The sequence below is a fragment of the Perissodus microlepis genome, chromosome 4, assembly GCF_051167445.1.
Source record: "Perissodus microlepis isolate ML-2025 ecotype Zambia chromosome 4, ASM5116744v1, whole genome shotgun sequence".
Taxonomy (NCBI): Eukaryota; Metazoa; Chordata; class Actinopteri; order Cichliformes; family Cichlidae; genus Perissodus; species Perissodus microlepis.
Window position 1 is genome coordinate 16,140,762 of NC_140464.1, and position 26,069 is coordinate 16,166,830.

The 26,069-nt window shown below is 39.3% G+C and overlaps 3 protein-coding genes and 1 pseudogene across 3 annotated transcripts; 2 read left to right on the forward strand and 2 right to left on the reverse strand.

The window, feature by feature from the left end:
- The first annotated feature begins 1,965 nt into the window (after positions 1 to 1,965).
- On the forward strand, positions 1,966 to 4,830 carry LOC146388650 (uncharacterized). Its single transcript, XM_084924778.1, has 6 exons — positions 1,966 to 2,402; positions 2,519 to 2,590; positions 2,691 to 2,809; positions 2,913 to 2,973; positions 3,087 to 3,181; positions 3,295 to 4,830. The coding sequence occupies exons 1-6, from the start codon at positions 2,367 to 2,369 to the stop codon at positions 4,805 to 4,807; spliced, it is 1,896 nt and encodes a 631-aa protein (XP_084780904.1). The 5' UTR covers positions 1,966 to 2,366; the 3' UTR covers positions 4,808 to 4,830.
- Positions 4,831 to 16,928: 12,098 nt separating this feature from the next.
- LOC146388651 (methionine-R-sulfoxide reductase B1-A-like) lies at positions 16,929 to 18,544 on the reverse strand (annotated as a pseudogene).
- A 106-nt stretch (positions 18,545 to 18,650) lies between these two features.
- Positions 18,651 to 20,838, reverse strand: LOC146388652 (methionine-R-sulfoxide reductase B1-A-like). Its single transcript, XM_084926092.1, has 4 exons — positions 20,712 to 20,838; positions 19,996 to 20,138; positions 19,525 to 19,639; positions 18,651 to 19,165 (listed from the first exon to the last, which is right to left on the reverse strand). The coding sequence occupies exons 1-4, from the start codon at positions 20,764 to 20,766 to the stop codon at positions 19,146 to 19,148; spliced, it is 333 nt and encodes a 110-aa protein (XP_084782218.1). The 5' UTR covers positions 20,767 to 20,838; the 3' UTR covers positions 18,651 to 19,145.
- A 403-nt stretch (positions 20,839 to 21,241) lies between these two features.
- On the forward strand, positions 21,242 to 25,694 carry LOC146388653 (uncharacterized). Its single transcript, XM_084926093.1, has 2 exons — positions 21,242 to 21,554; positions 23,532 to 25,694. The coding sequence occupies exons 1-2, from the start codon at positions 21,401 to 21,403 to the stop codon at positions 24,329 to 24,331; spliced, it is 954 nt and encodes a 317-aa protein (XP_084782219.1). The 5' UTR covers positions 21,242 to 21,400; the 3' UTR covers positions 24,332 to 25,694.
- Positions 25,695 to 26,069: the final 375 nt, after the last annotated feature.

A 26,069-nucleotide genomic window follows, 5' to 3' on the forward strand; every position in this document is an offset into this window, starting at 1 on the left:
TTATTCTTCTTTTGGGTACAGTGTTACAGAGTTCACATGTGCTTTAGAGAAACAGTATTTTGAGGAATGTCCTTTGTTTCCTGATGGTGAGTTAAATAAGAAGATCCATATAATTCTCATGTTTGTACACTTAAGGTGAAGCTAACTTGGAAGACGGCTCTTTTTCTCCAAACTTAAGCTCCAAAGCTCACGCATTATATCCCACTTGTGTCCTATTGAAGCAGTGCGATGTAAAAACAATAATTTGCTATTTTCCTGCGGTTTATGTGCTGAGTTACTTCTTTGTCAGACGTTGCTCCTCCCTGGCAGTAAGTACCTATCTGGTGCATGAACCCTTAGAAAAACTGTACTTTTGCATTCTGGTTTTCATATAGATTTGAAAAACATGATTTGCTTGATTTTCTCTGTGCTAATCAGAAACATCCTCATGTTTGCTTTATGGCTTTATGTTAAGCTAAACTTACAGGCCGTAAACTGCCTCTTAATGATTTACACCAATCGGGCATAACATTATGACCACCTGCCTAATATTGTGTCGGTCCCCCTTTTGCTGCTAAAACATCCCTGTTCCATGGAGGCATGGACTCCACCAGACCCCTGAAGGTGTGCTGTGGTATCTGGGACCAAGATGTTAGCAACAGATCCTTTAAGTCCTTTAAGTCGCGAGGTGGGGCCACCATGCATCCCACAGATGTCCGATTGGATTGAGATCTGGCAAATTTACAGGCCAAGTCAACACCTCAAACTCAATGTTGTGCTCCTCAAACCATTCCTGAACCATTTTCGTTTTGTGGCAGCGTGCAATATCATGCTGAAAGAGTCCACAGCCATCAGAGAGTACTGTTTCAATGAAAGGGAGAACATGGTTTGCTTAGGTAGGTGGTATGTGTCAAAATATGATTACATGGATGGCAGGACCCAAGGTTTTCCAGCAGAATATTACCCAAAGCATCATACTGCTTCCACTGGCTACCCTTCTCCTCATAGTGCATTCAGGTGCAAGGTGTTCCCCAGGTTAAGTGACACACCTGAATGCCATCCAAATGATGTAAAAGACAATTTGAGTCATCAGACCAGGCCACCTTTTTTCATTGCTCCATTGTCTAGTTCTGGATTTCTTGAACCACTTTTGTGAGTTTGACATTCTGGCCTTTGTCAATTTGCTCAAATCCTCACACTTGGCAATTTTTCCTGCTTCTAACACGTCAACTTTGAAGACAAAATGTTCACTCGCTCCCTGATATATCCCACTCACTAACAGGTGCCACGATGAAGAGATAATCAGCGTTATTCACTTCACCTGTCAGTGGTCAGAATGTTATGCCTGATCTGTGTATCATCACTGTACCCATCTAACATACTGCTTGAAAAAGGGAGAAAAAACCCCACAATTTTAAAAAACTGTCAAACTGTTGATGCAGCTATCACTGCACACAAGCTCACAGAAACACCTCTTTTGCCTCTCACTGTCTCTACTTGTTGATCTTTGGTGAAAAAGTCATCTGAAAAATGTCAAATACTATACAAGTGACTGAGGCCGAGAATGATGTATGCTGTAGATTATAGGTTTCTGATTGAGTCGAGTGGAATGAAGAGCTTAGGCACCTCTGAACATTTTCTGCACAGAAGTTAGCAATTAGCATGACCAAAGGAGCAATTTTGACTATTACGACCACCCATCTGGGGTCTGTGGGGAGTAAAGGGTTTACAATTTCTATGCAACCCCATATGTATACACCCCAACCACTCCTGGCAGATGGCCGCCCCTCACTGAGCCTGTTACTGCCGGCGCTTCCTCCCTGTTAAAAGGGAGTTTTTCCTTCCCACTGTCGCCAAAGTGCTTGCTCATAGGGGGTCATATGATTGTTGGGTTTTTCTCCTTGTGTATATTATTTTAGAGTCTACCTTACAAAGTAAAGCGCCTTGAGCCGACTATTGTTGTGATTTGGTGCTGTATCAATAAAACTGAATTGAATTGAAATAACATAAAAGGACATAATGCTGCAGGTTGGCTTTCTTTCTTTTCTGATTCACCAGTTTGTATGCATCTTTTCACAGGAGTGACCTAAGGACGGCTGTAGCCTACCCTTATTTACTTATATAATGAACAACATATAGTGTAATGTAGTGTAAAATAGAGTGTTTTCTTTTAATTTAATGACATAAAGCAGGGATCAAATGTTTCCATGGTGACTGTTTTAGAATTGTGCATTTTTAAATCTGCATCAGACTTGAAAAAGAGCTCATCTGTGCAAGAAAAACCATCAAGTTAGGAGTATTTTCATATCTACATTTGATCTTACACAAGTTTTGAAGAGTTTTGGAAAGTTTTTCTTCCCCAACTGTGATAGAACAGCAGCGTTTTAATGGAAGCCAGTAAAGGGATCTACAAACCCATCAGGGTATGTGACACTTTTTGTTTTTACTGCATTTTTGAAGAATTTGATGTAGTTTTAAAAAGCTGACAAACTGAGAATCAATTTAAGTTACAATGAGTAATGTCTTATTTCTTTTACAGGTGCTGTTCAACACACCCATATATAACACAGCTGTGGAGATCTGCTGGTATCTACCAGGTTACAGGGCTCAGGTAAGACCCAGATCCATCCAAACCAAAACTGAGATAAAATGTCAGGTGATTTCTGAAGACCTGGGAGTGATGCTGATTAAATGTCTCCTTTTATTTTTAGATTGCAATGATGACGGAATTCCTCAGACTTCAGAAGGAAAACCAAATACCATCAAGCCTCACTGCAGAAGATATGGGAGATCTTATGGTGGAGAGGAGCAAAGAGACAGTCAGAGAGCAGTGAGTTACTGTGACACCTACAGACCATCCACCTCACACCTGAAACTGTTTGTGCTGAAGTGTAAATGCTGAGAGAAAACCTCTCTTTTGTTTTCTTTTGAAGACTTTGGGAGTTTGAATTGGAGGGTTTGGAAGAAACAGAAGCCAAACCTCTTCTGAAACTGGTAAGACTAGAAAACTCACAAGAGTTTTAGTCATTTGGAGATCTTTTTTTTTTTTTACTACAATCACATAACCTCTCAACAAAACTGCAATGTAAACATGCTTTCTGTTTCAGGTGTGGGCAGTGAACACAATAAATAAAATGAGGGACATCGAGTTTCAAGCCCGGATGCTGCTGGAATTTCCAGAGGCCATACCTCCTAAATTTCAGTGAGTCACCTCTGACATAAAATCATTAACAGTCCAGCTACAGTATTTCAAAATTTCTGTTAATTTTTTTTTAAATAGGTGTAAAAGATCATTCTTATAACTTTATTCTGCAGAACACCTAAGCTCCTCAGCAATGTCAGGAAGTACATTGACCTCCTTAAAGAGAGGCAGCAGGACGCACAAACCTCCAAACTGTTCACTGCAACAGACGTGGTGATAGAGGTGGTTCCCCATGTCCTGCATGGCTTCTGGAAGCTTCCTTCTTACCCCCTACTGAACATGTCCTCCCAAAAATTGAGCATCCTCTCCACCAGTGTGACAAAGGCCACTTTGGATCGAGTGTCCAAATCTCTCCTAACAATGGAAAACCAGGCCATCTTCTCAAGGTCCATCAGAGATGACATGGTGCAAAGTATCCTGTCTGAAGTCAGAGAGAAATATTCAGAAAAGATTCTGCTGAGCCACATTGCAAACTTTGCACCAGGACTACTCAGGGCAATTTCTGATGTAGCAAAGACGAGCATATGCCAGATCTTCCAGCCCCCTTGTGAAAGTCCAGTAGTGTCTGATGTTCTTCCAACTAAAGAACCTCATCCTGAAGGTCTGCTGAAGTCAGATGTTCTTCCCACTTCCCAACCTCCAGTTGAAAGTTCACGAATTGCTGATGTTTTTTCCACTCACAAACCTCCTTCTAAAAGTTCAACAAAGGCTGATGTTCTTCCAGCTAAAGAATCTGCTCATGAAAATCTGCTGATGTCAGATGTTGTTCCTCCTAAAGAACCACAAGAACCTGCTTGGGAAAGTGTTCTGAAGTCAGATGTTCTTCCTACTTCCGAACCTCTTTTTGAAAGTTCAACAAAGGCCGATGTTCTTCCAACTAAAGAACCTGCTCATGAAAATCTGCTGAAGTCAGATGTTCTTCCTACTAAAGAACCAAAAGGACCTGATCGTGAACGTGTTCTGAAGTCAGATATTCTCCCTACTAAAGAACCACAAGAACCTGCTTGTGAAAGTGTTCTGAAGTCAGGTATTCTTCCTACTAAAGAACCACACGAACCTGATCCTGAACGTGTTCTGAAGTCAGATGTTCTTCTTACTTCCGAACCTCCTTTTGAAAGTTCAACAAAGGCTGATGTTCTTCCGACTAAAGAACCTGCTTGTAAAAATCTGCTGAAGCCAGATGTTGTTCCTCCTAAAGAACCTCAAGAACCTGCTTGGGAAAGTGTTCTGAAGTCAGATGTTCTTCCTACTTCCGAACCTCTTTTTGAAAGTTCAACAATGGCTGATATTCTTCCCACTGGAGAACCCGCTTGTGGAAGTCTGCCAAAGTCAGATGTTCATCCCTCTAAAGAACCTCTCATTGAAAGTTCATCAAAGGCAGATGTTCTTCCTACTAAAGACCCTGCTTCTGAAAGTCTGGCAACGTCTGATGATCTTCCTAGTGAGGAACTCCCTTCTGTATGTCTATCCATGTCTGAGCCAGTTGTCTCTTTCACTAATAATTCAGAGAAGTCTGACAACATTAAAATCAAGGAGAAAAAGGAGGAAAAGAAGAAAAAAAAGGGCTTCTTCCAAAAATTCAGAGCCCTGTTCTGTTGTTGCTTCAGACCCCAAGAAACTGACTGATTTTGAGAATCTAATCTGTTTGTTCTAACTCTACAAAATCAAATAAAATGATTAATCAATATTTTTTCCATGAGTCTGCATCTATGATTAAAGAATATTTTTCCTTCAGATGTTTATAAGGGTTCTCAAAATACCTCCACAAGTCCAACAATTGTTAACATATTAGTGTTGTTATTTTTAAGAGAATCTGAACTTATTCTTACTCTTAACATATCAACAACAGTAACTGAAACCTGGAAATGAAAAAAAGTTACCAACAATTATTAACATTGCTTCACATCTTTGTTTAGTAATGGCCCAGATACACATTGGCACATAGCAGGACCTCAGTGTTTATGAGTATTCTTCAGGACTTAGGAATATTAATAAAAGGAGCATCTACATGCCACAAAGCTGATGAGAACCACAAATGTCTTCCAACATCCTCAGATTTGTGTTTTACAATTAAGAGGAACTTTGCATAATGTTTGCCATATGCTCAAATCCTCAAAGGTCTATTATTTTTCATAGTTTGTCCTTTCAACCAAAGTTAAAAACTTCTGCGGACATCAGCAGTTTATTCTTTTGCAATCAAACTCTTAAAATTAGAACATTTCCACCAAACCTGGGTGGGTGCTGGAGCTCCAGGAAGGAAAACTCAGAAGAGGAGGAAAAACAGTCCAAAGAAACAGTTCAGGAGGCCAACCGCATGGCCATCAACTGAGACAATTCAGTTCAGGAGGCGTTTCTCCCATTGAAAATGCTACGTCCAGATGAACAGAATCACCCTTTTGGGATTTCTACCATGTATTTATATGCTAACCTAACTCACCTGTTGCCATTTTAATGTAATAATAAATTATATTAGTAAATGGAAATATATACTTTATTTAAGTGTAAATATTAATTCTAAATTTCCAGTTTATGAAATCCCACTGAGCAGTCCTTACCTTTAAATCTAAAGATTAAATAAATCGAGTTGAGATAAATCAAAGGATAAGAAAGATAGCACAGGAGAGGAAGAAGTCTCTTCTTCCTCTCCTGTGCTTTCTCCATCTTTCTCCATCTCTGAGTGAAGTTAGCTCACTTTTTTTTCTCTGTCTGCGAAATACAGCAGCTGGGCCTTTAGCTAGCAATAAACTCATTCAACATTTTTACCTTAATATTCAGCAATTAATTCATTTCAGTGCATACATTCAGATTTCAGCATTCACACTGTAGTTTCTTCAGAAAATGCACTCTCTAGTTTATTATGTTTCTCACAGAGGTTGTGTGTGTGTGTCATTCTGTCTGTAAACACTTTTGAATGAATTCTCAGAAAACTTTGTAGAGGTGTAGAGTAATGATATATGGGGATTCTAAATGTCACGTTACTTTGGACCTCTGACCTCTCTTCAGGGTCAAATAAGGTTGAACTTTCATAAACTCCCTTTTATCATTAAAACTGTGGATTATAAATATCCCATTATAATCTGTCAGAATGTGCTGTTTTTACTACACTGCAAACAAAGAGAACAAAATCAGTAAATACAAAATACTATTCCCTTAAAAGGAAACACTGTCCAGAGCGTGAGCCTCTTTGGCAGAGCTTTGCTCTCTCAGAGTGCCTCATGTTTTTAACTGTAAATAAATCTGTTATCAGTTTCCTTCATTAATTATAATGTATTGAACTTGAAAATTCCAGACTGGTTGAGTCATGATGTAAATGTTTAAAGTATTGAGATAAAAAGTCTTTACCTTACAATATAAAACACAGCTGTTGTTGTGATTTGATGCTATATGAATAAAACTGAATTGAATATTTCAGTCACGCTTCATTAAAATTCCTCACTAATTTCTAAGCCCTGGTTATGGCCTTCATAAAAATGAATGAAATGATAATATTTTGTAACAACCAAGTGCATATAAAGCACAAGCCTCGAGTAAATAACTTAAACAACATCAATTTAAAATATTTTTTTCCATTCAATGTTATGGGTGTTTTTTACTGTTGAAAAAAAATCAATGTTGGTATCACCCTCAAAAATCCAGTATTTGTCATGCTCTTACTCATATTTCACACTTGATCACAGTTCATCTGCTGATTTTACACTGGAGTCGGGCTGATGATTGACCCACCTGATTAACATCGAGTGTGAATATTGTGTTTTCTCTGAGTGCACCTGCTGATTGCTCTGGGCTCACGTCCATGATTAGGAAAAGTCTGTTTAATTGTGTCCCTGCCCTAATGACTCTTTTATTATTTCTAATAAAAATAAAAGTATGAAGATTCATTTCTTAGAAAAACAAAAAGTTAGGAGAGATTAAATGACCGTTTGATTTATAGACAGCCAGCATTATCATCATCAGCTACAGCAGAGATAACTTATGAGTCATTACAGTTCCTTGTCTTTCTAATTGTTCTGCTGTAGTTTTTGAAGGGGCTGAAGGCAAGTAAATCACCCAAAAGTGCAGCAATTAGACCAAAGCCAGTTTCCAGTGTGTCAGGGTATTTTGATGTGTCATCCTATAGTGTTACTATGCAACTAAAAGCCAGCAGCCTCCAGGAAAAGCGTACTTGCTGGCATACAGTATCCAATGAGATTTCTGCCCCCCGCTGTTGGGGACTTCTCAAGCTAAATTAGTAGCAAATATTTCATTCATTTCATTGTTCTCTGACAATGACAATAAATACTTATCTATTTATCTAAATAGCAACTGTTTCGGCCCATTTTTGTCACAACAATGAAGCATGTAATTGTTCTGTACACATGCACGAAGGCCAACCGCAATATTTATCCTGCAAACACCTCTCCCTCACAAGTCTTTCATGCATGGCATCAGTCTAAAGAACCAAAAGTGGTTCTTTAGACTGATGCCATAGAAGAACCTTTTTTGGTGCCACAAAGAACCTTTCAAACAATGGTTCTTTGAAGAACCATTTTTAAAAAGGTCCTTCAAATGGTTCTTTAAAAAAAACATTTTAAATCTTTCAAAACAAAATGCATCATAAATTGAATTTGAGTAGGGTAAAATAAATACGAGCACAGCATAGACATATATTAATGTTTTATTGTCATTTTGTAGTTACCAAAAGACAAAAAGGCATTTTAACCTTCAGCACAACATCACTACTAATACATGTCACATATTAGTGTTTTAAACAGTAATAATTAAATATATTTGCTATACTATAAATAAATATCTGTAGATATAGTATTTATATATAACACAACAATTAATACATGTATTGTTTAATTAGTAAAACATCAGAAAGTGATAAAACACATTAGAAATAGCAATAGCTTCATAACAGACCAATAAATCAACACATTTTCATCAGCAGATGTTTGCATGTTCAGTAAAAATATTTCAACAACAAGTTTATGATTAAAATGATCAATGAACTTTAGCCTTACGCTATGTAATGTACGTTTCATGTTGTACTCATGGTCCTTTGTTAGTCCAGTTTAGGATAATGTCTCTGACGTATGTTTCATATCAAATATATGTCATATCAAAACAAGCCCACACCTGCAGTTGTTTCAGTTTTTCACTGGTGTTTCCTGTTAGCTGGTCAACCTCACTCAAGCGGACATCCATATCAGCCAACCAAACGACAAGTTCCTCCCTTTGTGCTTCAAATCCCTCCCACTCTGAGACAAGGAGCTGAAAGAGAGAGAAAAGAGTCAATTATAAAGAAGAGAGAGAAGTGAAACCCTCCTCAGAAGGTCTGACTCGCATACCTGCAGTTGACCTGTGATGGACTCCAGTTTGGCGTTCACGTCATCCCTCGTCGATGCCAGCAGCCGAGTCTGCAGGGTGCCCTGGAAGAGCTGAGTTAATGTTCGACTCCTCCTGGTCAGGCTCTCCAGCTGGATGAGCCGAGGTCTCCCCTCTCGCCGCTGCCTCTGAACACAGAAACACAAATTGCATCTGAAGCAGGAGGTGCAGATTTTTTTTGCTATCCTTTTCTAAATCCAGGTTAGATCACGTGGAGGTATTTGGAAAACTTTTTTGGCCAGCGGACGACTGCTGTCTTGCAGAAAGTCAAATCAAACATATGCGATACACAATCAATTCACAAGAACACATTATAAAAAATAAGTCCAGCTCTTGCCTGATTTCAAGTGAATTCTGCATCAAAACAGGGTGACAGAAGCAAAACGAGTGCACAAAGCCTCACTTTGTACAAGCCTGCTATTAAAGTTCTCCTCTACGCAGACGACTTTCCTGTTTTCAAGGCACAACTTGGATCTGCTGTACGAATCTTATGGATACACACTAAATGAAACAATAGTGTGCATGACTCCAGATTCTGATCCCTCATCCTAATATGGTCCCAACATAGCAACGGCAATAATGCAAATGTTGAGGCTTCAAAATACAAAGTCCATAAACCAATGGCTGACATGCCTGCTCCATGGTTTTTCACAACATTTTGCACATCACTATTTAATACAGGAAGTAGGTGAACTAAAACAAGTCATCTTTCTTTGTGAGAGGACCATGTTAATGAAACAAACCTCAATGACATCATAGGGATCCCTAAAGATGCACCTGCTGCTTCTCTTCCTCCTCATCCTAAGCTTCCTTCTCCTTGTCCTCGCCTTCCATCCAATTGTAATTCAACCTAATTGTGTTTCTCTCCCTCCTCTTCCTCATTTTGTTGGAGCTGTGAACACAATGTGAATCTGGATTAATTTGTGCAAACAAGAAAAATCTACAGCTTTTTGGTCAGAGGTGCTCTTGTGATTTAAACCGGGTAGAGTAGATTTATGTGTTGATGCTACCTGCTTCAGCTCTGGCTGCTGAGTGATATTTACACCCTGGCTGGATTACAAACTTTAACCATGTGCTGAACTTTGGCCCAGCGTTGATACCTCTTGTTAGTATAACGACCTCTTCTTAGCTTGTATGTATGATGTATGATGTATGATGGTGGATAAATGAAATATACAAAAAAATTTAACTATATTACAAAAGAACATCTATCTTGGAAACATCAAATGACCGGAGCATAACTTGTTAACTAGTCCGAAAATAAGTTATGCAGGAACAGTCAAAGACACACCTTCTCATGTCACATTTCTATTCATTTCTATTCACATTTCTATACAATTAGATTAGACAATAAAGAGTTATCTAATCTAATTATTCATTCAAAACACTTATGCATAGCTGTATTTTATACAGCTCTTACAGAATTCAAAGTACGGCTCAGATCTACAGAATTTCAGAGTTTCTAGAGCAGACACAGAGCTCACATCACAACAGGCTTCAGGCGCCATTTTAGTGACTTTAACAATATATTAAATTTTAATTTCGGTCTCGCTGACATTAGGTTATGTACGCAGCACGCAATTGAACCACATATTTTAGAAGCCAAAGGTTCAAATTAGCTGGGAGCACCTTCACTTAATTATAACAGTGGTTTTGTTAGGAAAACAGTTTCTGTATACCGGATACTAAATTGCGCTGACGTCAACGGCTAACGTATCTAGCTAATCGCTACTGTTAGCACAACATTAACAGCAAGCTACAATGAGTAACAAAAACAAAACAGTAATAAGGTTTTAATGAAAATGTTTTACCTTTTCCAACAGTCCCAGAATCCAGAGCTTCAAAGTCCAGCAGGTACTGAAGACTGTTATCCGTTCGCTGTCACCGTCCGTGAGAAAGAGTTTTTTTCCCCGAAAGGTCAAGGCCTGCCGCTCGCGCACTCTGTCTGCGCATGCGCATCCCAACGACTGACCCCCTCCGTCCGCTCCCGGGAGGTTTTAGTATGACGTGTCCGCTTTCTTTCTTTCTTTCTTTCTTTCTTACAGTTATATTGGCAGTTGGCAAACAATTGAAAGGTGCATTTGACGTGTCCTCTCTCTCTCCCCCTGTCATTTATTTGGCTCGAAACACATATTAACAAATTGCTCAGTGATGAACAACTACTCAGATCATTTACCTAAGCAGTGTGCTTTGTCAAAACGAAGTGTGTGTTCATTACACTGACATTCTGTTCTGCAATTGTTATTTACTTGTATTTTATAATTTGACTTTACATACTGCTGGGTGGTTTGTAAAGTTTACAATAACTAGTATTATCATTATGCGATATTTTCAAAAACCTATAATAATCTCAAAAGTAATGCCTTGGAGTAGAAAATAGTAATGCTTTATTAAAATTTAAAACTAAAGTACAGTATTTGAATGTGTGTATTGTGTCTACTATTTGTTAACTCACCATATTCATAATGGGTTTGCGGGGTTAGGGGTGTGTGTGTGTGTGTGGGGGGGGGGGGGGGGGGGGGGGGGGTTAGGGTCTTTAGGCTTCCCCCCCCCCACCCCTGCCACCAGTATATTTTTAAGCAATTTTTCTAATTTTTATTTGAATATTCAGTTTCCTACCATCTTCTCTTAAAGGGTAATTGCCAGGTATCCCGCCCTCCCCCTTCGCACACATATGCACACAAAGAAAACACACAGTATAATTCACAGCCTCGTTATAGTGAATAAATATTTATGCCATTTACACCATCAAACTTAGATTGCTAAGGATGAAGAACCTTTTGTTCTTTAAAGAACCATTTGTAATAGCTGAAGAACCATTCACAAAATAAAAAGGTTCTTTGACGTATGATGGTTCTTTAAAGAACCATGAAGACATCTGAAGAACCATTTAAGAACCATAATTTTTCTGAGTGTACAGTACACAGTGTATATACAATGCAAATACAGACAGACGGTAAGAGAAAAATGCAGGCTCAAACAAGGAAGGGGTGTGCATCGACATGCTCGCAGTCTTCTTTAAGTCGCACAGTATGATCTGGATGGCACATGAAGCATGCTTAGATTGTTAATGAAGATGATAGAGGATGAGCAGCTACAAATTGCAGGGAGTTCGGGTTAACTGACTGGGTGGGTGTAGTCTGGGTAAGGGGGTGGGATGTGAATAAAAAAAATGACTCTGTGGCACGATACCCAGAGAAAGGCTGAAGTAATTGCTTTCTTCTCTGCAGCACAATTTAAATGTCTAAAAAGATGTTTGTAGTGTGCAGTCATTTACTTAGACGTCAAAGACTTGTGACATTTCTTGGCATGCGCTGACAAAAACACTGCATTTTCCCAGTCTGTCACTGTTCTGAATATCTGCGAGCTTTTCAACTGAAATCCTAAACCTTCCTCATATTTCCATAGCCTGAAGATAAGATAAGATAAAACTTTATTAATCCCTCGGGTGGGTTCCTCTGGGAAATTCAGATAGCGCTTTGATAAAGATTTCCCTGACCCCATTTGACCATTTTGGTGATCTGTGAGGCTGAACTCGTATAGAAAAATAACAGGAAAAGGAAAAAGATTTGCATGACATGAGGGCACAGCCTTCCCAAAGTTCCTTCCTGGATTACAGTGCCCACCTTTGAGGCCTTTCAAACCCCCTATAGTCTCTGATCAAGGCCGGATAAAAGTTGTCATGTGGGCACACAATCAGCCAGTCTTGTTCTCCTCTTAAACCTCCGCTTTTATCCCTCAGTCGGTCCAGCATCCCCGAAAATAACGACCCCCACCACCACCCTAGCCTGATCTGTGCAAACAATACCTGTGCCACACACCTCAAGTATTCCTTTGAAGCTTTTAGGACCAACCTGCGCTGCTCTCTCAGGGTGCTATCTCTCTAAAGCAGATCAGATAGCAGCTGAGTGATGTTTGCAAACATGTATATGTTCAAAAACCCTCGCCGTGTTTTTGAAGTCGGCGGCTTTCACAGACAGGAATGTGATAGAGATGACAATAAAGTGGCAGAAGCCACTGAGATTTCACGTGTTGTTTATTTTATTTTCATTGAGAGCCCTCATGCTGTAAGCTGTGCAGTGCGCTCCTTTGGCTTTTCTGTCTGCTTTTGTCTCCTGCATTTTGAACAGAAAGAACAGAAATGTGAGGTGGCCTATTGTTTCCTCCTTAAAGTAACTGTAGTTTTATAACTCATCTTCCTGCTTTTACTATGTTTATAAGTCATCAAGATATGCTTTTTCGTATACCCACAGCACATAACATGAGTTCCAGTAAACCACACATCATTGAGGTGCGGTTTACCTTGCAAAGAGGATTTTCATTTCGGTTTAAGCCCTGTCTCCTTCGAACACATGCTGACCTGATAACTATGCCCAACCTGGACCGCCTCAAGTTTCCATCTTTCTTTGATCCAGAGCGGAAATCATCCACCAGTGTCTCGTATAAAAGCTTTGTTTATTCTTTCATTCGTTATGCAGGGAGATGGAGTTTTGGCCAACATATGTATGCCTAAAACATGTGGAGGGCAGGCCCTCAACGTATGTATGGATGGAGACATATAGTGGGTTAGCTCACATACTGCAAATATTACCCCCTGATGAAAGGATATCTCTTTATTTAAGTTGCAGTCACGCATTCAGGCACTTTATTCCTCCAGCAAAATGATCACAGCTTGCGGTGTGTGCAGACGCGCAGCCACTGGGTGACAGATGTTTTAGTGAGCTTTGCTACCTTGATGAACTTGAATCTAAGGCCATGGCGTGTGGAAGCAAAATAAGCTCTATTTTCCCCTTTTTTTCTTTTTTTGTCTGGCTTGGCTCAAAACAGAAGCAGGTGTAGTGCCCGTAAACATCCACATCTAAGCAACAGCCTCATATAGGGTACAATTAAAGCAAGATGTCCTGTGAATGAGTCACTGGCGCACACACACATATGGTTAGCCCAACCTCGAGGCTTGGCCTTTGGAACTGAGGAAGACTTTGGAGCAGTGGTGGTTTAATGTAATTAAGGATCCCATTTGTTTACGAGCAGGATGAGACACAGAGGTCAGTGGAAATAAAGTCTGTCTTGTGATTCTATCGGAGAATTGTCACTTCCTCCTTCCTGTTTGCTTCCTTTTGGCCATACAGCTGTGCTCAGATGCCAGCCAGAAAGGCTGTTCTCACAGATAGCAAATGCTAATTGTACTCCTGTTTTTGTTTTGTTTTTTTGTTGGAGGTGGGGTTGGAGCAATTTCCTTTTCCTCTCCATCTCTCGTTGTCACATCTGGTTTATCTCTGTATTTTTGTCTCATCCCAGAGGACAGTTTAGTCTGTGCACTTGTATGTTGACATTACAGAGAATGAGCAACATCTAATCAGTCACATGGAAGGTATTAGTTAATTAATGAGAGTTTGAGGTAAACACTGGAGCCAACATTAGGGTTAGAGCTGACAGTTTGAGGGATTGGGCCCGGTGTAGTCTGCCTGATGATTTAAAGTCTGTGGAAAAACTGAGCAGTACTTTAGACAAAGCTCTGACAGCAAAAAACAGCCGACAAAATCACATCATATCTGCACATTTGTAGCTGCTGTTTTGATCGTGCTTTCCTAAAATGTTAGTTTATGGTTTTTTGGGTTTTAAAAAAAACAAGTTTAAACAAGTTTTTGATGCCAGCAGCTGGCTTGCAGAGAACATTTACTGCTGTGTGGTACATATCACATTTTCTTTTAACAAGGCCACGAGAAACTACGATGACCAGCTGCTGCTGTTTTTTGTTTCATAGTTTGCCAAATGTATTTTCCGTAGGTGACAGGTCTCAAATGCAGGCAAGCCACATTAGCAACCAGACTGCTTTACTATGCTGTTAATATATCTAGGATGTAATTCCTGCTAAAATAATCAAGGCCTGCTATGAAAAACACATCATTTATCAAGAGATGGCAGCATCTCTTGCTCCAAATCCAGATGCACTAACGTACCACAACACCATGAGAGATACTAACTTTTAAACTATGCGCTGGTAAGCATCAAAAACCAGGATTTACAAAAAGACTGTTTTGTGGTTTTGAACCATTAAAAAATCTAAAACCTAAAATTAGCTTTTGCTTAGAGAAGGCAATTAGAAGCGTGCTAGACTTTTACCTTGGATTGTGGATGCAGTGACAACTTTACTGACTGTGGTTTCAGTGTTCCCATTCAGGGATTTCTTTTATGGAATTGTATACATTTTTAATGTAGCGCTGCTTGAAGGACTGGAGTTCACGACCCTATATTCAGCCTTGCGTCTTCCACACAGAAAAATACGCTGAGAAATTAGCGTCTCCCAGTCTTTCCAAGTGAAAGACTGTTGCTCTTTTTCTATCCAGTAACATTTCTGTATATGTTACTTACAGGTTGTATGGGAGATGTTTGACCAGGTGAGATGTTCCACTAGTCTTTTGTTTTCCTTTTTTTGGGAAATGCAGCTGCAGAAAACATCAGCACAGCTAAAACGAGCAAAGAAGTCTATGCTTTAAATACTTTAACATCACAATCTATGAATGTTTGCACTTCCGTTCTTAATCCTCTGTCTGACAGTGAAGCTTTCATCTCCCCCTTAGATCTACCAGCCTTTGAAAATCAGCAGCTCCACACCTGCTCATCCTAGACACTTAAACAGCATGAGAGCTGTTGAATATACACCCACATGCTCACTTTGTTTAAAATTCCACCACTCCACCAGCCTAAGAACTGCTGCTTACTGAGATATTTAGAAAACTTTACCAAGTGGAAAAAAAACCCACACACAACCCCCTAACGTCTGTAACAGAGTATTACTGCTCAGCGCCCCATAACTGCAGGATCTAGATCGGGAAACAAGCTGCTGGCTTGAAAGGGAGACAGCACGGTGCGATGGAGACATGATGTCCAGGTATATACAGCACTCTCAATCAGTGGATCTTAGAAAAAACTCACCGAAATTCCATTAGAAAAAAAAATCAGGCCTTATTTGTGTAGAAGCGTCTTACTTTTTACTACAATTACTTAAAGTGAATGAACAACATCTGTGAAAAGTTGCTGATAAGTTCAGCATTGCTTTGTTGTTGCTGGCTACAGAGAATGAGGATAATTTGAGTGCAGAGAGCTGATAGAGACTTTTTTCTCTATTTACTCCAGTCATTTAGTTCACACTAATCAAGGTCAAGGTCACTGGACACTTTGTTAGGTACATCAGTTCAACCTCTTGTTAAAACAAATATCTCACCAGCTAATCAGTTTAGGCATGTAGACGTGGTGAAGAGGATCTGTTCAAGTTCAAACTGAGCTTCTGAATGAGGAAGAAAGGTAGTTTAAGAGATTTTCAATGTAGTATGGTCGTTGGTGCCAGACAGGCCTGAGTATTTCAGAAACTGCTGATCTACTGGGATTTTCCCACACACGTAGAAAAAATGTCAAGTTAGCAGCAGGTCTCTGGGTGAAAATGCCTTGTTAATGTCAGACAGTACAGGAGAATGGTCAGACTGCTTGAAGCTGATAACAGTTGCAGGCAACAGTGAGTCACATAAGTGCCCATTACAACCAAGGTATGCAGAAAAGCATCTCTGAATATGCAACTTTGACTCAGATGGACTACAGCAGCAGAAGACCACACAGAGCCCCACTCCTGTCAGCTAAGAACAGGAAACTGAGGCTTTCAACAAAACTCCACAATAGAAGACGGGAAAAACGTCGCCTGGTCTGATCAGTCTCAACATTTAGTCAGAATTTAATGTAAACAACATGAAAGCATTGATCCATCCCTTCTTGTGTCACCGTTTCAGTCTTGTGATGGGGTGTAATAGAATGGGGTATATTTTCTTGGCACACTTTGGGACCTTTAGCACCAAATGGGAACCTTTTAAACACCAGTTACCCAACTATCGTTGCTGACTATGTCCATCCCTTTATGACCACAGTGGAACAACCTTCTAATCGTTGCTTCTAATCGTCCTATCCAAAAAAACATTGGATAGGACACTTTACGCAGATGGCCTCCGCAGTCAGCTGATCTCAGTCCAATAGACCATCATTGGGATCTGGTGGAACAGGATTCTCATAAATGATGTGCAGCTGAGAAATCTGCTAAGAACAGGAAAGTAAGGCTACAGTTCCCACAGACTCATCAAAATTGGATAATAGAAGACCGGGAAAAAAAAAACTACCATGAAAGCACAGATCCATTCTTCCATGCACCAACAGTTCAGGCCGTGACATGACAGTGAGTTCATTGTTCTCATTGGCCTCTACAGTCAGCTGATCTCAGTCCAATAGAGCATCTTTGGGATCTGGTGGAACGGGATTCTCATCATGGATGTGCAGCCAACAAACCTGGAGCAACCGTGTGATTCTATCATGTCAAAATGGACTAAAATCTCTGAGGAATATTTCCAGCACTTTATTAAGAGTTCTGAAGGAAAAAGAAGATCCTACACAGTATTAGCATTGTTTACCTAAGAAAGTAGCCAATAAATATATATTGAACTGATGTACAATGTGATACTTTCATACAACCGTAAGGTAAATTAACAATTAAAATGACTTTAAATCAGTATCAATGCTCTAAGCCAAATTGGTGCAGTGTTTGAGGTACTTGGCAGGTACTATAGTACATGTAGGGCTCATTCCTTGAGCGCAGTGTGAATGAAGATAGTTCCTTATGATTCTAACTGTATGAGTCCAGTCATGAAACTCTGAGAGCTTTAGAGGTTGGGACCAATCAAACCAAAAGGGTTTTTTGTTTGTTTGTTTGTTTTTTTTATACAGTAACATCATAGAGTGACTAATAATGCAGAAAAACAAAGCTTATTTAGGCTATATAGCACCATCAGCTGGTGGAATCACAAATTAGACATTGGTACACAGTCATTAACACATTTTCCCAGACGTGGGTTAATTTAAACTGAGACTGTGGCTGATAAACATCTGACACTCTTTGCCCAGGGGACAAGTTAAAAAAAAAAGTGCAAAGTTCAAACAATGTGGCTGAATTTGAGCTATTTCCTGTAGCTGCAGCTATTTTTTGTGTTGTATGCTCACAGTTGAACGATCTTTTTATACCAGTCCTTTCTTCCTAGTGTCCACTTTCTCATCAGTGCCCAGGAGATCCATTAAACTTTATCCTGAGTACTTCATTCGCTGTGAACACATCAGCAGGAGGGAAAATTCTTGTCTTTCACTGCTCACTTTTCTGTCCATCAGCCTTTTCTGTTTAGAGAAAAGAAGAAACAACAGCTGGTTGCAGGTGGACAGTGGGGGTGTAATGTATGAAACCAGCTGTGCAATGTAGGAAACCCTTGATAGTCACCTTTAGGGATAAACATAAGTGAGCTGCTGAAGATTCAGAAGCGTGACAGGCCTTCTCTTGGTCCATCATACAAGAACTCATGACCCAGTCCATTGCCACACTTCCCACAACAGACCTAAGTATTTTAATCCAGATTGTGCAAGTCAAACCTTATACCTGATTGGTAACAGTGTTAAATCACATCTAGTCCAGCTTATTATATGAAGCTTCCTAACAAATGTTGTTTACTACCTTTATCGGTCCCCAAGCTTCAGGGTGTTTTGAGACACTGTCTTCACGGATAGTCTGTGAAAACGCCGGCCACGGAGAAGAGTGCTCAAACTTCGACATGCTTGAAAATAATTCGTGGCCACATTTGGAGCACACATATATACCTGAGAATGAGGAAAGAGGCACAGTCTTCCATATTTTTACAGCAGCGTGTCTTGTTACACAGTCACATGCAGCCTCACACTTTCTTTCACTCACCAGGCTGGAAGTGATTTTTATATTCTTCACCACCAGAAAAAGAGCAGTGAGACATTTCATCCATTTCAGTCAAAAGTCAAAGTCGTCAGAGCCAAAGCAGTTTATCTCTACAGTTGCCCAGCTTAGGCCTGAAAAACCTTCGTGCACAGATCAAGTGTCAGCAGCTCCGTGACTCTTGTGTAATGCCCGATCCTTCTCTCATTGCTTCCACCTGGTGGCAATTTTCTGAAAAACTAAAATGCATACCTACTTACCTTCATTTCCAAATACTGGAACAAAAAATTCATCAACCAAATGAATATAAAAATATAATCATTAACATATAGTCTATTTATAATTTAAAATATATTTTTTATTGCTGTGTATTCAGGTTATTGTGACCTATTACATAAAGCCTCTCTAGAGAGAGAGGTATATTGCATAGGAATCATTTCATTCAATGAAAAAAGGTTTGCGTGGCCCCTAATTTTCAACACCAAGCGCCTTAAACAAAAGAGTTTAGGACAATTTTTTTTTTTTAAATGAGCAATCTTTGGAAAAGATTCATGGGACGACTGTGATAAGTACTGCACTGTCAATCGAAATAAAAACCAAGGAGACATGGAGACATTGAGGGTGTGATCAATAAGTTCCAAAGTCTGTGATGATTGCATAGCAGATGTGTTGAGAGCCGTCCTCTGTTCTTGCTGTCTAGTGAGAGCACCGTCCATCAGAGCTCTGGTGCTCCCACGCTGGGCTTTGTCCCAGAGTACTTCATTGACTGTTCACACCTTTAGCAATGCAAAGAGACATCCATCCAGCAGCACTTACTCCTGAAATCTCACCTTACAGTCCATCAACTTTATCTGTGGACAAGGGACAAAGAAAAGGAGATGGAATATGTAAATCTTGATGAGCACAGTTAACTGTGAAACTCCTTTGAGGAAATGTTTAAACTCTGGTTTGATTTTAACTAGTACCTTTGAGGACTGTGTAAAAACAGTAACACATCCTTAGGCTCCTCTACACTACACACATGAACGAGGACATAACATTCTGGTTTTAAAGCAAATTTAAAGATGAAAAAATAACATGGGAGCTGGTTAACAACACTAGAACTTTGAGCTCACTGCAAATCGCGATTCCTAGGCTCATATCACAAATTATAACTTGACAGGTACACAAGTCTCAACCTCGTGTGGAGAAATAGCCTGACTGTTTATACCTTTAGGGATGAACTTCAGTGAGCTGCTGAATATTCAGAAGCGAGAGACTCCTTTGGACGGCCCATCATTCACAAACTCATGACCAAGTCCATTCCCACACTTCCCACACCGCACCTTGAACAAGACAAAAGTGACAGATAGAAGAGAAAAAAGTGATAGAAATTAATTAACCAGCATTTAGAGCAGCCAAGAAAGTCCATCACAGGAGTCCTCTGACTTACAGCCAGCTAGTGCTTGACAGTAGGTTCAAGGTGCATAGTTATACAAAGAGGGGGGGGGGAGAACATTATATATAATATATACATTAGGTGAATGTGCAGTAGTAGCATGTATACAGCAAGCAGGTGAATTAGGTGATATAAATCCTATTCAAACTGGTTCAAACTGATCATACACATGTGAAACTGCGCATGGGCAGTTGAAGAAGAACCTAGTCAATTAAAAACTTAAAACTATTTTAATTATGGTACCTTGTATGCCCCAGGCCTCTCCTCATGTTTGGACACACTGTTTTCATGGATGGTCTCTGTGAAAGCTGGCCAGGGTGAAGAGTGTTCGTACTTGGAGCGGCTGGAGAACAGCTGGTTATCACACTTGGTGCACACATAAATCCCTGAGGAATAAAAGGCAGGAGACTGTTATGTAACATGAAGCGATAGAGTGTGTCTACTGCAGTTTTAAAATAATATGTACATTTATATAATATATACATTTAATATATATACATAAACACACACACACACACACATATATACATATATATAAAGATTTTTTTACATCGTTTGAAACACTAATTCTTTAAGGATATTGTTACCTTTTTAGCTGTGGTTAAGGGTATGTAAAAAAAAAAAATGAATGACATCCTGGTACGTGAAGCTTAATCTAGTTTGGTAATCTGGTTGTTATGTAACTTGAACATGGTTACACAACAGGTTGAACGATTTTAGCTATTTACATCACAATCACCAGCGACCATGGATATAAAAACAGTGCTTCCTAATAGGGTTTATAGCCTGAAACGGACAATGACGACGAGTTAGAACGAGCTAACCAGCAGTTTGAAAAGTTATTTGTGCTGTATTGGATAGTTAGCAAACAGCTGCAAACCAGTCTCCAAACCGCCTAAGTTATATAGAAACATTGAATAATATACAATAAGTTTAAACAAAAAAAGTCATAGCGGTACCTGACTTAAAATGGTCTTTGAAGACCTCTCCACCGAGGAAAGAGCAAAAAGACATTGCTTTTTCTTTCCGTATGTTCAACGTGAACCTACACTGAAGTCCACAGAACCGGTTGCAAACAAAACAACTTCCGGCCCAAGTGTCTGACCTTCAAACTAAAAGCATCCTGATACTTTTTTCTTTTGTTTCTTTTTTTTGTGGGTAATGATCAATGACTGTATGGTACATTTCACCATCATCCAGTGATTCCTTTTGTGAACCTGCAAATATGAAAATACAGCAAAGCTTTTTTAATTATTTCTATATATGAACCCTCAATGTTCCGCATATTGAAAGGCTTCATCAATGTGAAACCTAGAGTATTTAGAGCACGAATTAAGTTCAGCTTTTATATTAGATTTTTTTCTGGATTGTTTTAGCCTCGATGTAGTTTGTATTTTGCTGTTGTAACTCCCAAAAATGTGACTTCTACTTGCACATTCCGTGTACGCTCCAATTTTGAAAGGCCCAAACCGGAGGTAACATAGTGGCTTCTTAACTGTCCATAGGCTGTTGGGTTGATGCTCTGAGTACGTTGGAGTTTGTCTTTTTTTTTAAACAAACAAAAAAAACAACAAATTTCTTTCTCCTTTTTTTTGGTAATCGTTGCTGTTTTTGTTTCTTATCGCCCACCTGAGGCACGGACGCCACGATGTTTCAGCTCAGGTTGTTTGTTCACCAGCGCCTGTACGCTGCAGCTGAAGAGATCCTCGGGCAGATGGAGAACACCATCACGTTAGTTTTGCACGAGGCAGACGTTCGAGCTAAAGAGGAAGCGGAAAGTCTGCGACACCAGCTGAAATCAGGTTTAGGACGATTCTTTAGATTTTTTTGTCATGTTTTTTGTAGTCGTAGCTTTATAAACAGCTTTGTGGCTATGAATGATGTTCACGCATGCGCAAATAATTCACGCACGGAATACCAGAAAGCTTTGCTCCTGCATAATGAGAGATAGTTCAATACAAAGCTAACAAATAGTAAGGTAGCACTTAATCATCACAGAATAAGATAAAGGTAGTTACACCAATGATATCAATTCGTTCAGCTGTGAAGTACAAACCATCGTAAATGCATTTCATCTGCTTTGGTGAATGAAAGTGACAAAAGTTGCACTGGTGAGGGAACGACAAGAAAACCCGCAAGTATGGTTTCATGCTGCCAGAAGTGACAAGGACTCTAGCAAGAAACACAACTGGAGAAGGGTGGTCGGAAAGTATAAGGAGATAGCAATGATCTGCAGCCACCACCTGCAAAACCAACACCTTTTTGTCTTATTGTTCTCTCTCCAGTGTACCTGCCATCACTTTCGTTTGTAACAAAAGAGCTGAATTTAATTTGCAATGGTTCCTGCTTCCTAACTGGGCAGATTGATATCCCTTAGGTCTGACTTTGTGGTATACTCTGATAATCAAGTGTTCCCTAGCTCCAGGTAATAACTGATATTCACAAGTATGCTCAGTTACATAGTTATATAAATTATTTATATGTTAGATAAAGCATTTCTTGGCAAAAATGCAATGTGAATGTTGAAAATTTGAAGATTTTGCCTCAAATATTAAAAAAAGATTTTTTTTTAAGATACTCCATAGGACGTCTCCACCTAACCGTATTTAAAAATGTGGACGTGCACACGTTTACTCTCACGAGTGAGTTGTGCATCGTTATTACCTAACACTATTTAAAAATATATGCACACACACATTGATACACACCTGCCTCTGTGTTTCTCTTCCAACCAAGCAGTCTGAGTCAATGACTGTCTTTTATACAGTCATTGATCTGAATGTGCTGAATTTGTATCCACCAGTCAGGAGCAGCTTGTGTCTTTTTTCTTATTTTTCCTACTGAAACTCAGAAGAAATCACTGCTGAGATACCCAGAAACAAACGGTTGCCACACGAAAACCTTAGGTCCCACTGACAAACTTTTGACACTACGAGCACAAGGAGATCTTACTAAAGCAGGATATGTGTTTTTAAAAGACACAAAACGCTAAACATTTGATACCAGAACAGTTTCTGTAAGCACAAAGTATGCAGAAGAAGTTAAGTGCCAAAAAATGTGCAGGGGGGTAACAATAATGTGAATGTATTCACATTAAACAAAAGCTTAAACAGGAGATAGTTAGTTGGTGATATTATTCATTACACTTACCTAAATTTACTGATCTCGTATTAAAGACATTGGCCTGGATAGCAATAGCAATTTATAGCCAGCAGCCTGTCTTATTTATGTTTTGTTTTTGTTTTTTTTTAAATACCATTTTCAAGCAAATATATTACTTTTTCTTTTATTTTGATTAGAATGAAGATTTAAGGTCGGGTGAACTCCATTGGATTTTTGGTTTTTGAGTAGGCCGCATTACTCTTGACTTTAAGGCTTGACTGCCTTAATCCAATCCAATCCAATTTTATTTATAAAGCACTTTAAAATACCCAGCACAGCACCAAAGTGCTGTACAGAAAATAAGTTAAAAACAATAGAATAACAGAAAACAGCAAAAATAAATGAATAAACCACATAATACATGAAAAATTAAAACAGCCCTATATTAAAAAACAAGATAAAACAGCATAGAATCAACTAAAAATGACTAAAATACAACTAAAAATAAAACCAAAATCTCACATGTTGGTCTCTCTTAACTCTATTTAGAGGTGTGAAGAGCACTTTTCCAGGAACTCTCAGGACAGCATTTTCTAGCACTTACATTTATTTCCATTTAAAAGCAAAGAGGAAACCCTACAGGTTTGGGTAACATTTGTGGATATTTTCCTTTGTAGCTGAAGAACTTCCAGTGACCAACAGTGCCGTCCAACATGGAGATGAATGTGACTCCCCGCTGCTGCAGGAGTGCGAGGGACCCACAAACACAGAAGAGTCTGACTTGACACCGAGCCCTGAGAATCCAGGAACCCCTGAGCCCACTGCAGATCTAAGCAGTAACAGTGGGAACTACTGCCTGGTGGAGAGGCCTGAGGTGAAGATGGAGCAGGAGGAGCATAGGAATGAGAGTTTTTTCTCTCCTCCAGGAACTGTGAAAAGCGAGGAAGAACAGTCGGACACGCAAATACATGAAACGCAGATGCTTTCTTCAAACTTGTCTGCAGCTGTTAGTGAGGAGACGGAGAGAGGAGAACAGGCCATAACTGTGAAACAGAAAGCAAAGATGATGCAAGGAAAACGCATCAGTGACGGCAAGAAAGCCCAAGCAGCTTTGTCTTATAAGAACTGCTCGGTTAAAAGGAAAAAAGGTCGCAAGTTTTGCCATTTGTGCGGGAAGCGTTTTCACTACACCGCCTCTTTAATGAAGCACATCAAAACGCACGAGAAGTGTACCAGTTGCATTATTTGTGGGATGAAATACGGGTGTCCAAAAGAACTTGTTTTCCATTTGAAAAAGAAACACAGAGATGCATATTTTTGTGATGTTTGCGGTAAAACTTTTTTTAAAGTCCGCAGCCTCCAGACTCACGAAAGAAAACACACACTGACAAAAGAGTTTGTGTGTCAGGAATGTGGCAAAACTTACCGGTATAAACACTGTTTGATTACGCACATGAAGAGCCATTCTGGGGAGTAACCATACCCTTGCGATATTTGTGGTATGCGCTTTAGGCAAAATTCATACATGACCAGACACAAGACCACCCATATGGGCGAGAAGCCTTAGCCTTGCTGTATGTGTTGTTTGCACCTAATCTCAAGTTGCATTTGCAAACACGTATCAAAGCAGAGTGATGATTGATCCCTTTTTTTCCCGTCTAGTTGAAATTGGATAGCTTTTAATATCATCCACTTAACACGACTGTGCCTGATGTGGTGTCAAATAACTGCAATTCATAATGTTTGGTTTGCTTTAAAGACCATTGCATCATTTCTACAGCTATATGCTGCTGTTGGTTAACATGATTTTGCTGTTTTCCCTAGTGGGCTTTGATGCAAGATTAGTTCAACTTTGACTGCATGAGTACGAGTGTAGAACAACACATCTGCAGCTCTTGTTGCCCTCTGTGATGCTCTGGTGTTGTGAGGTTAATTTCCACAGTTGACACTAAGGTTTAACATCCTACTGTATAACATTACAGTGATTTGCTTGTCTCTGGCTGCAGCCATGACGTGCATACATTTAGATGGTAAATGATGTTAAATGTAATATTGGTATGTGTATTGTCTCAGATCTGTGGATAATGTAGATAGTGTATGTGGATTTTTTTCAATATTTTATTACTTCATAAAACTCTGCATTTTGATGGATTAGAGTCTGGGAGTCCTTTGAATGAAGGGAAAGAAGCTTTTGATTATTTTTTTTTTTTAAACGATGTCTTTATGATGCCACAAAATTAGGAAGTTCAGTAGATTTCGTAGGGGCTTATTTGTTTCTTTGTGTCAATTTTCAACAGTTTTCCTGTTATTTTGAATTCCAGTAAAACTTCTGAGAAAATGCCTAAATCAGGATAAAGAAATTCATTTGTTTTTTGTATTTATCAACTACAATACTTCTTTGACTGAAAGTCATGATCTAATCACAATATTTGATGATCTCATAATGAAAAGACCTTTGTAAATATATACATTTTTTAAGTGTTGTGAAGGAGACAACAATCAGAGACTGGGAATGTCAACACACATGCAGTAACTTAATTAAACTCCTGCCATCATGGCTTTTAAAAAAAAAGCATTAAAAGTCATTCAGGTTGTTGCGGTTTCTTTTTTGGTGTGTTGGGAACTAGATCACCACCCTCCAAATGAGATTGTGCATGGGGTGTATCCTAATAATAAATAACTTTTCTTTACATTTTTATCTACATTAGCAAATTTAATTTTGTGCTATTTTGCAACTGGCAGCATGCTGACATGCTGAAGTGAGATTGTGATGTTCTTACATTTAAATGCTTGAATGTTTACTTTGTGGGATGAGAGATCAAAATAAAGAGGAGCAGTTATGTGAGGCTGTGGATAGCATCAAGGAGAGCGCTCTCAGTGGTACTTAATGGAGTAGTTTTGAGGGAACTGCTGTTTAAAACTGGCCCCTGGGCTCAGAAGATTACACATGAAAGAGAGGGTCATTTTGATAATGGTTTTTTCAAAGCGGTTCTTGACTGCAACAATGAGACTTAGCAAGATCAAAAAAGTACGAACACTTTATAAGAGTAGAGGAGCTACTAAAAGCACACGACAGCCTAAACCCATTCACAGTGTTAACTGAGTGTTGTTTTTTGCCCTGGCTCATGTTTCTTATTAAGTGCACCTGCTTAAAACCCTGTTTGCCTTCAGAGCTGCTCAAAGTCTCTTAAATCACCTTTCTTCATCTTTTTTGA

What these genes read in the sequence shown, in the direction of transcription:
- LOC146388650 (XM_084924778.1), top strand. Translation starts at nt 2,367, where the DNA reads ATGGAAGCCAGTAAAGGGATCTACAAACCCATCAGG. An exon ending in GGATCTACAAACCCATCAGG is followed by an intron (nt 2,403 to 2,518) that starts GTATGTGACACT and finishes TTTCTTTTACAG; the next exon opens with GTGCTGTTCAACACACCCAT. An exon ending in CCAAACCTCTTCTGAAACTG is followed by an intron (nt 2,974 to 3,086) that starts GTAAGACTAGAA and finishes TTTCTGTTTCAG; the next exon opens with GTGTGGGCAGTGAACACAAT.
- LOC146388653 (XM_084926093.1), top strand. Translation starts at nt 21,401, where the DNA reads ATGTTTCAGCTCAGGTTGTTTGTTCACCAGCGCCTGTACGCTGCAGCT. An exon ending in GCGACACCAGCTGAAATCAG is followed by an intron (nt 21,555 to 23,531) that starts GTTTAGGACGAT and finishes TTTCCTTTGTAG; the next exon opens with CTGAAGAACTTCCAGTGACC.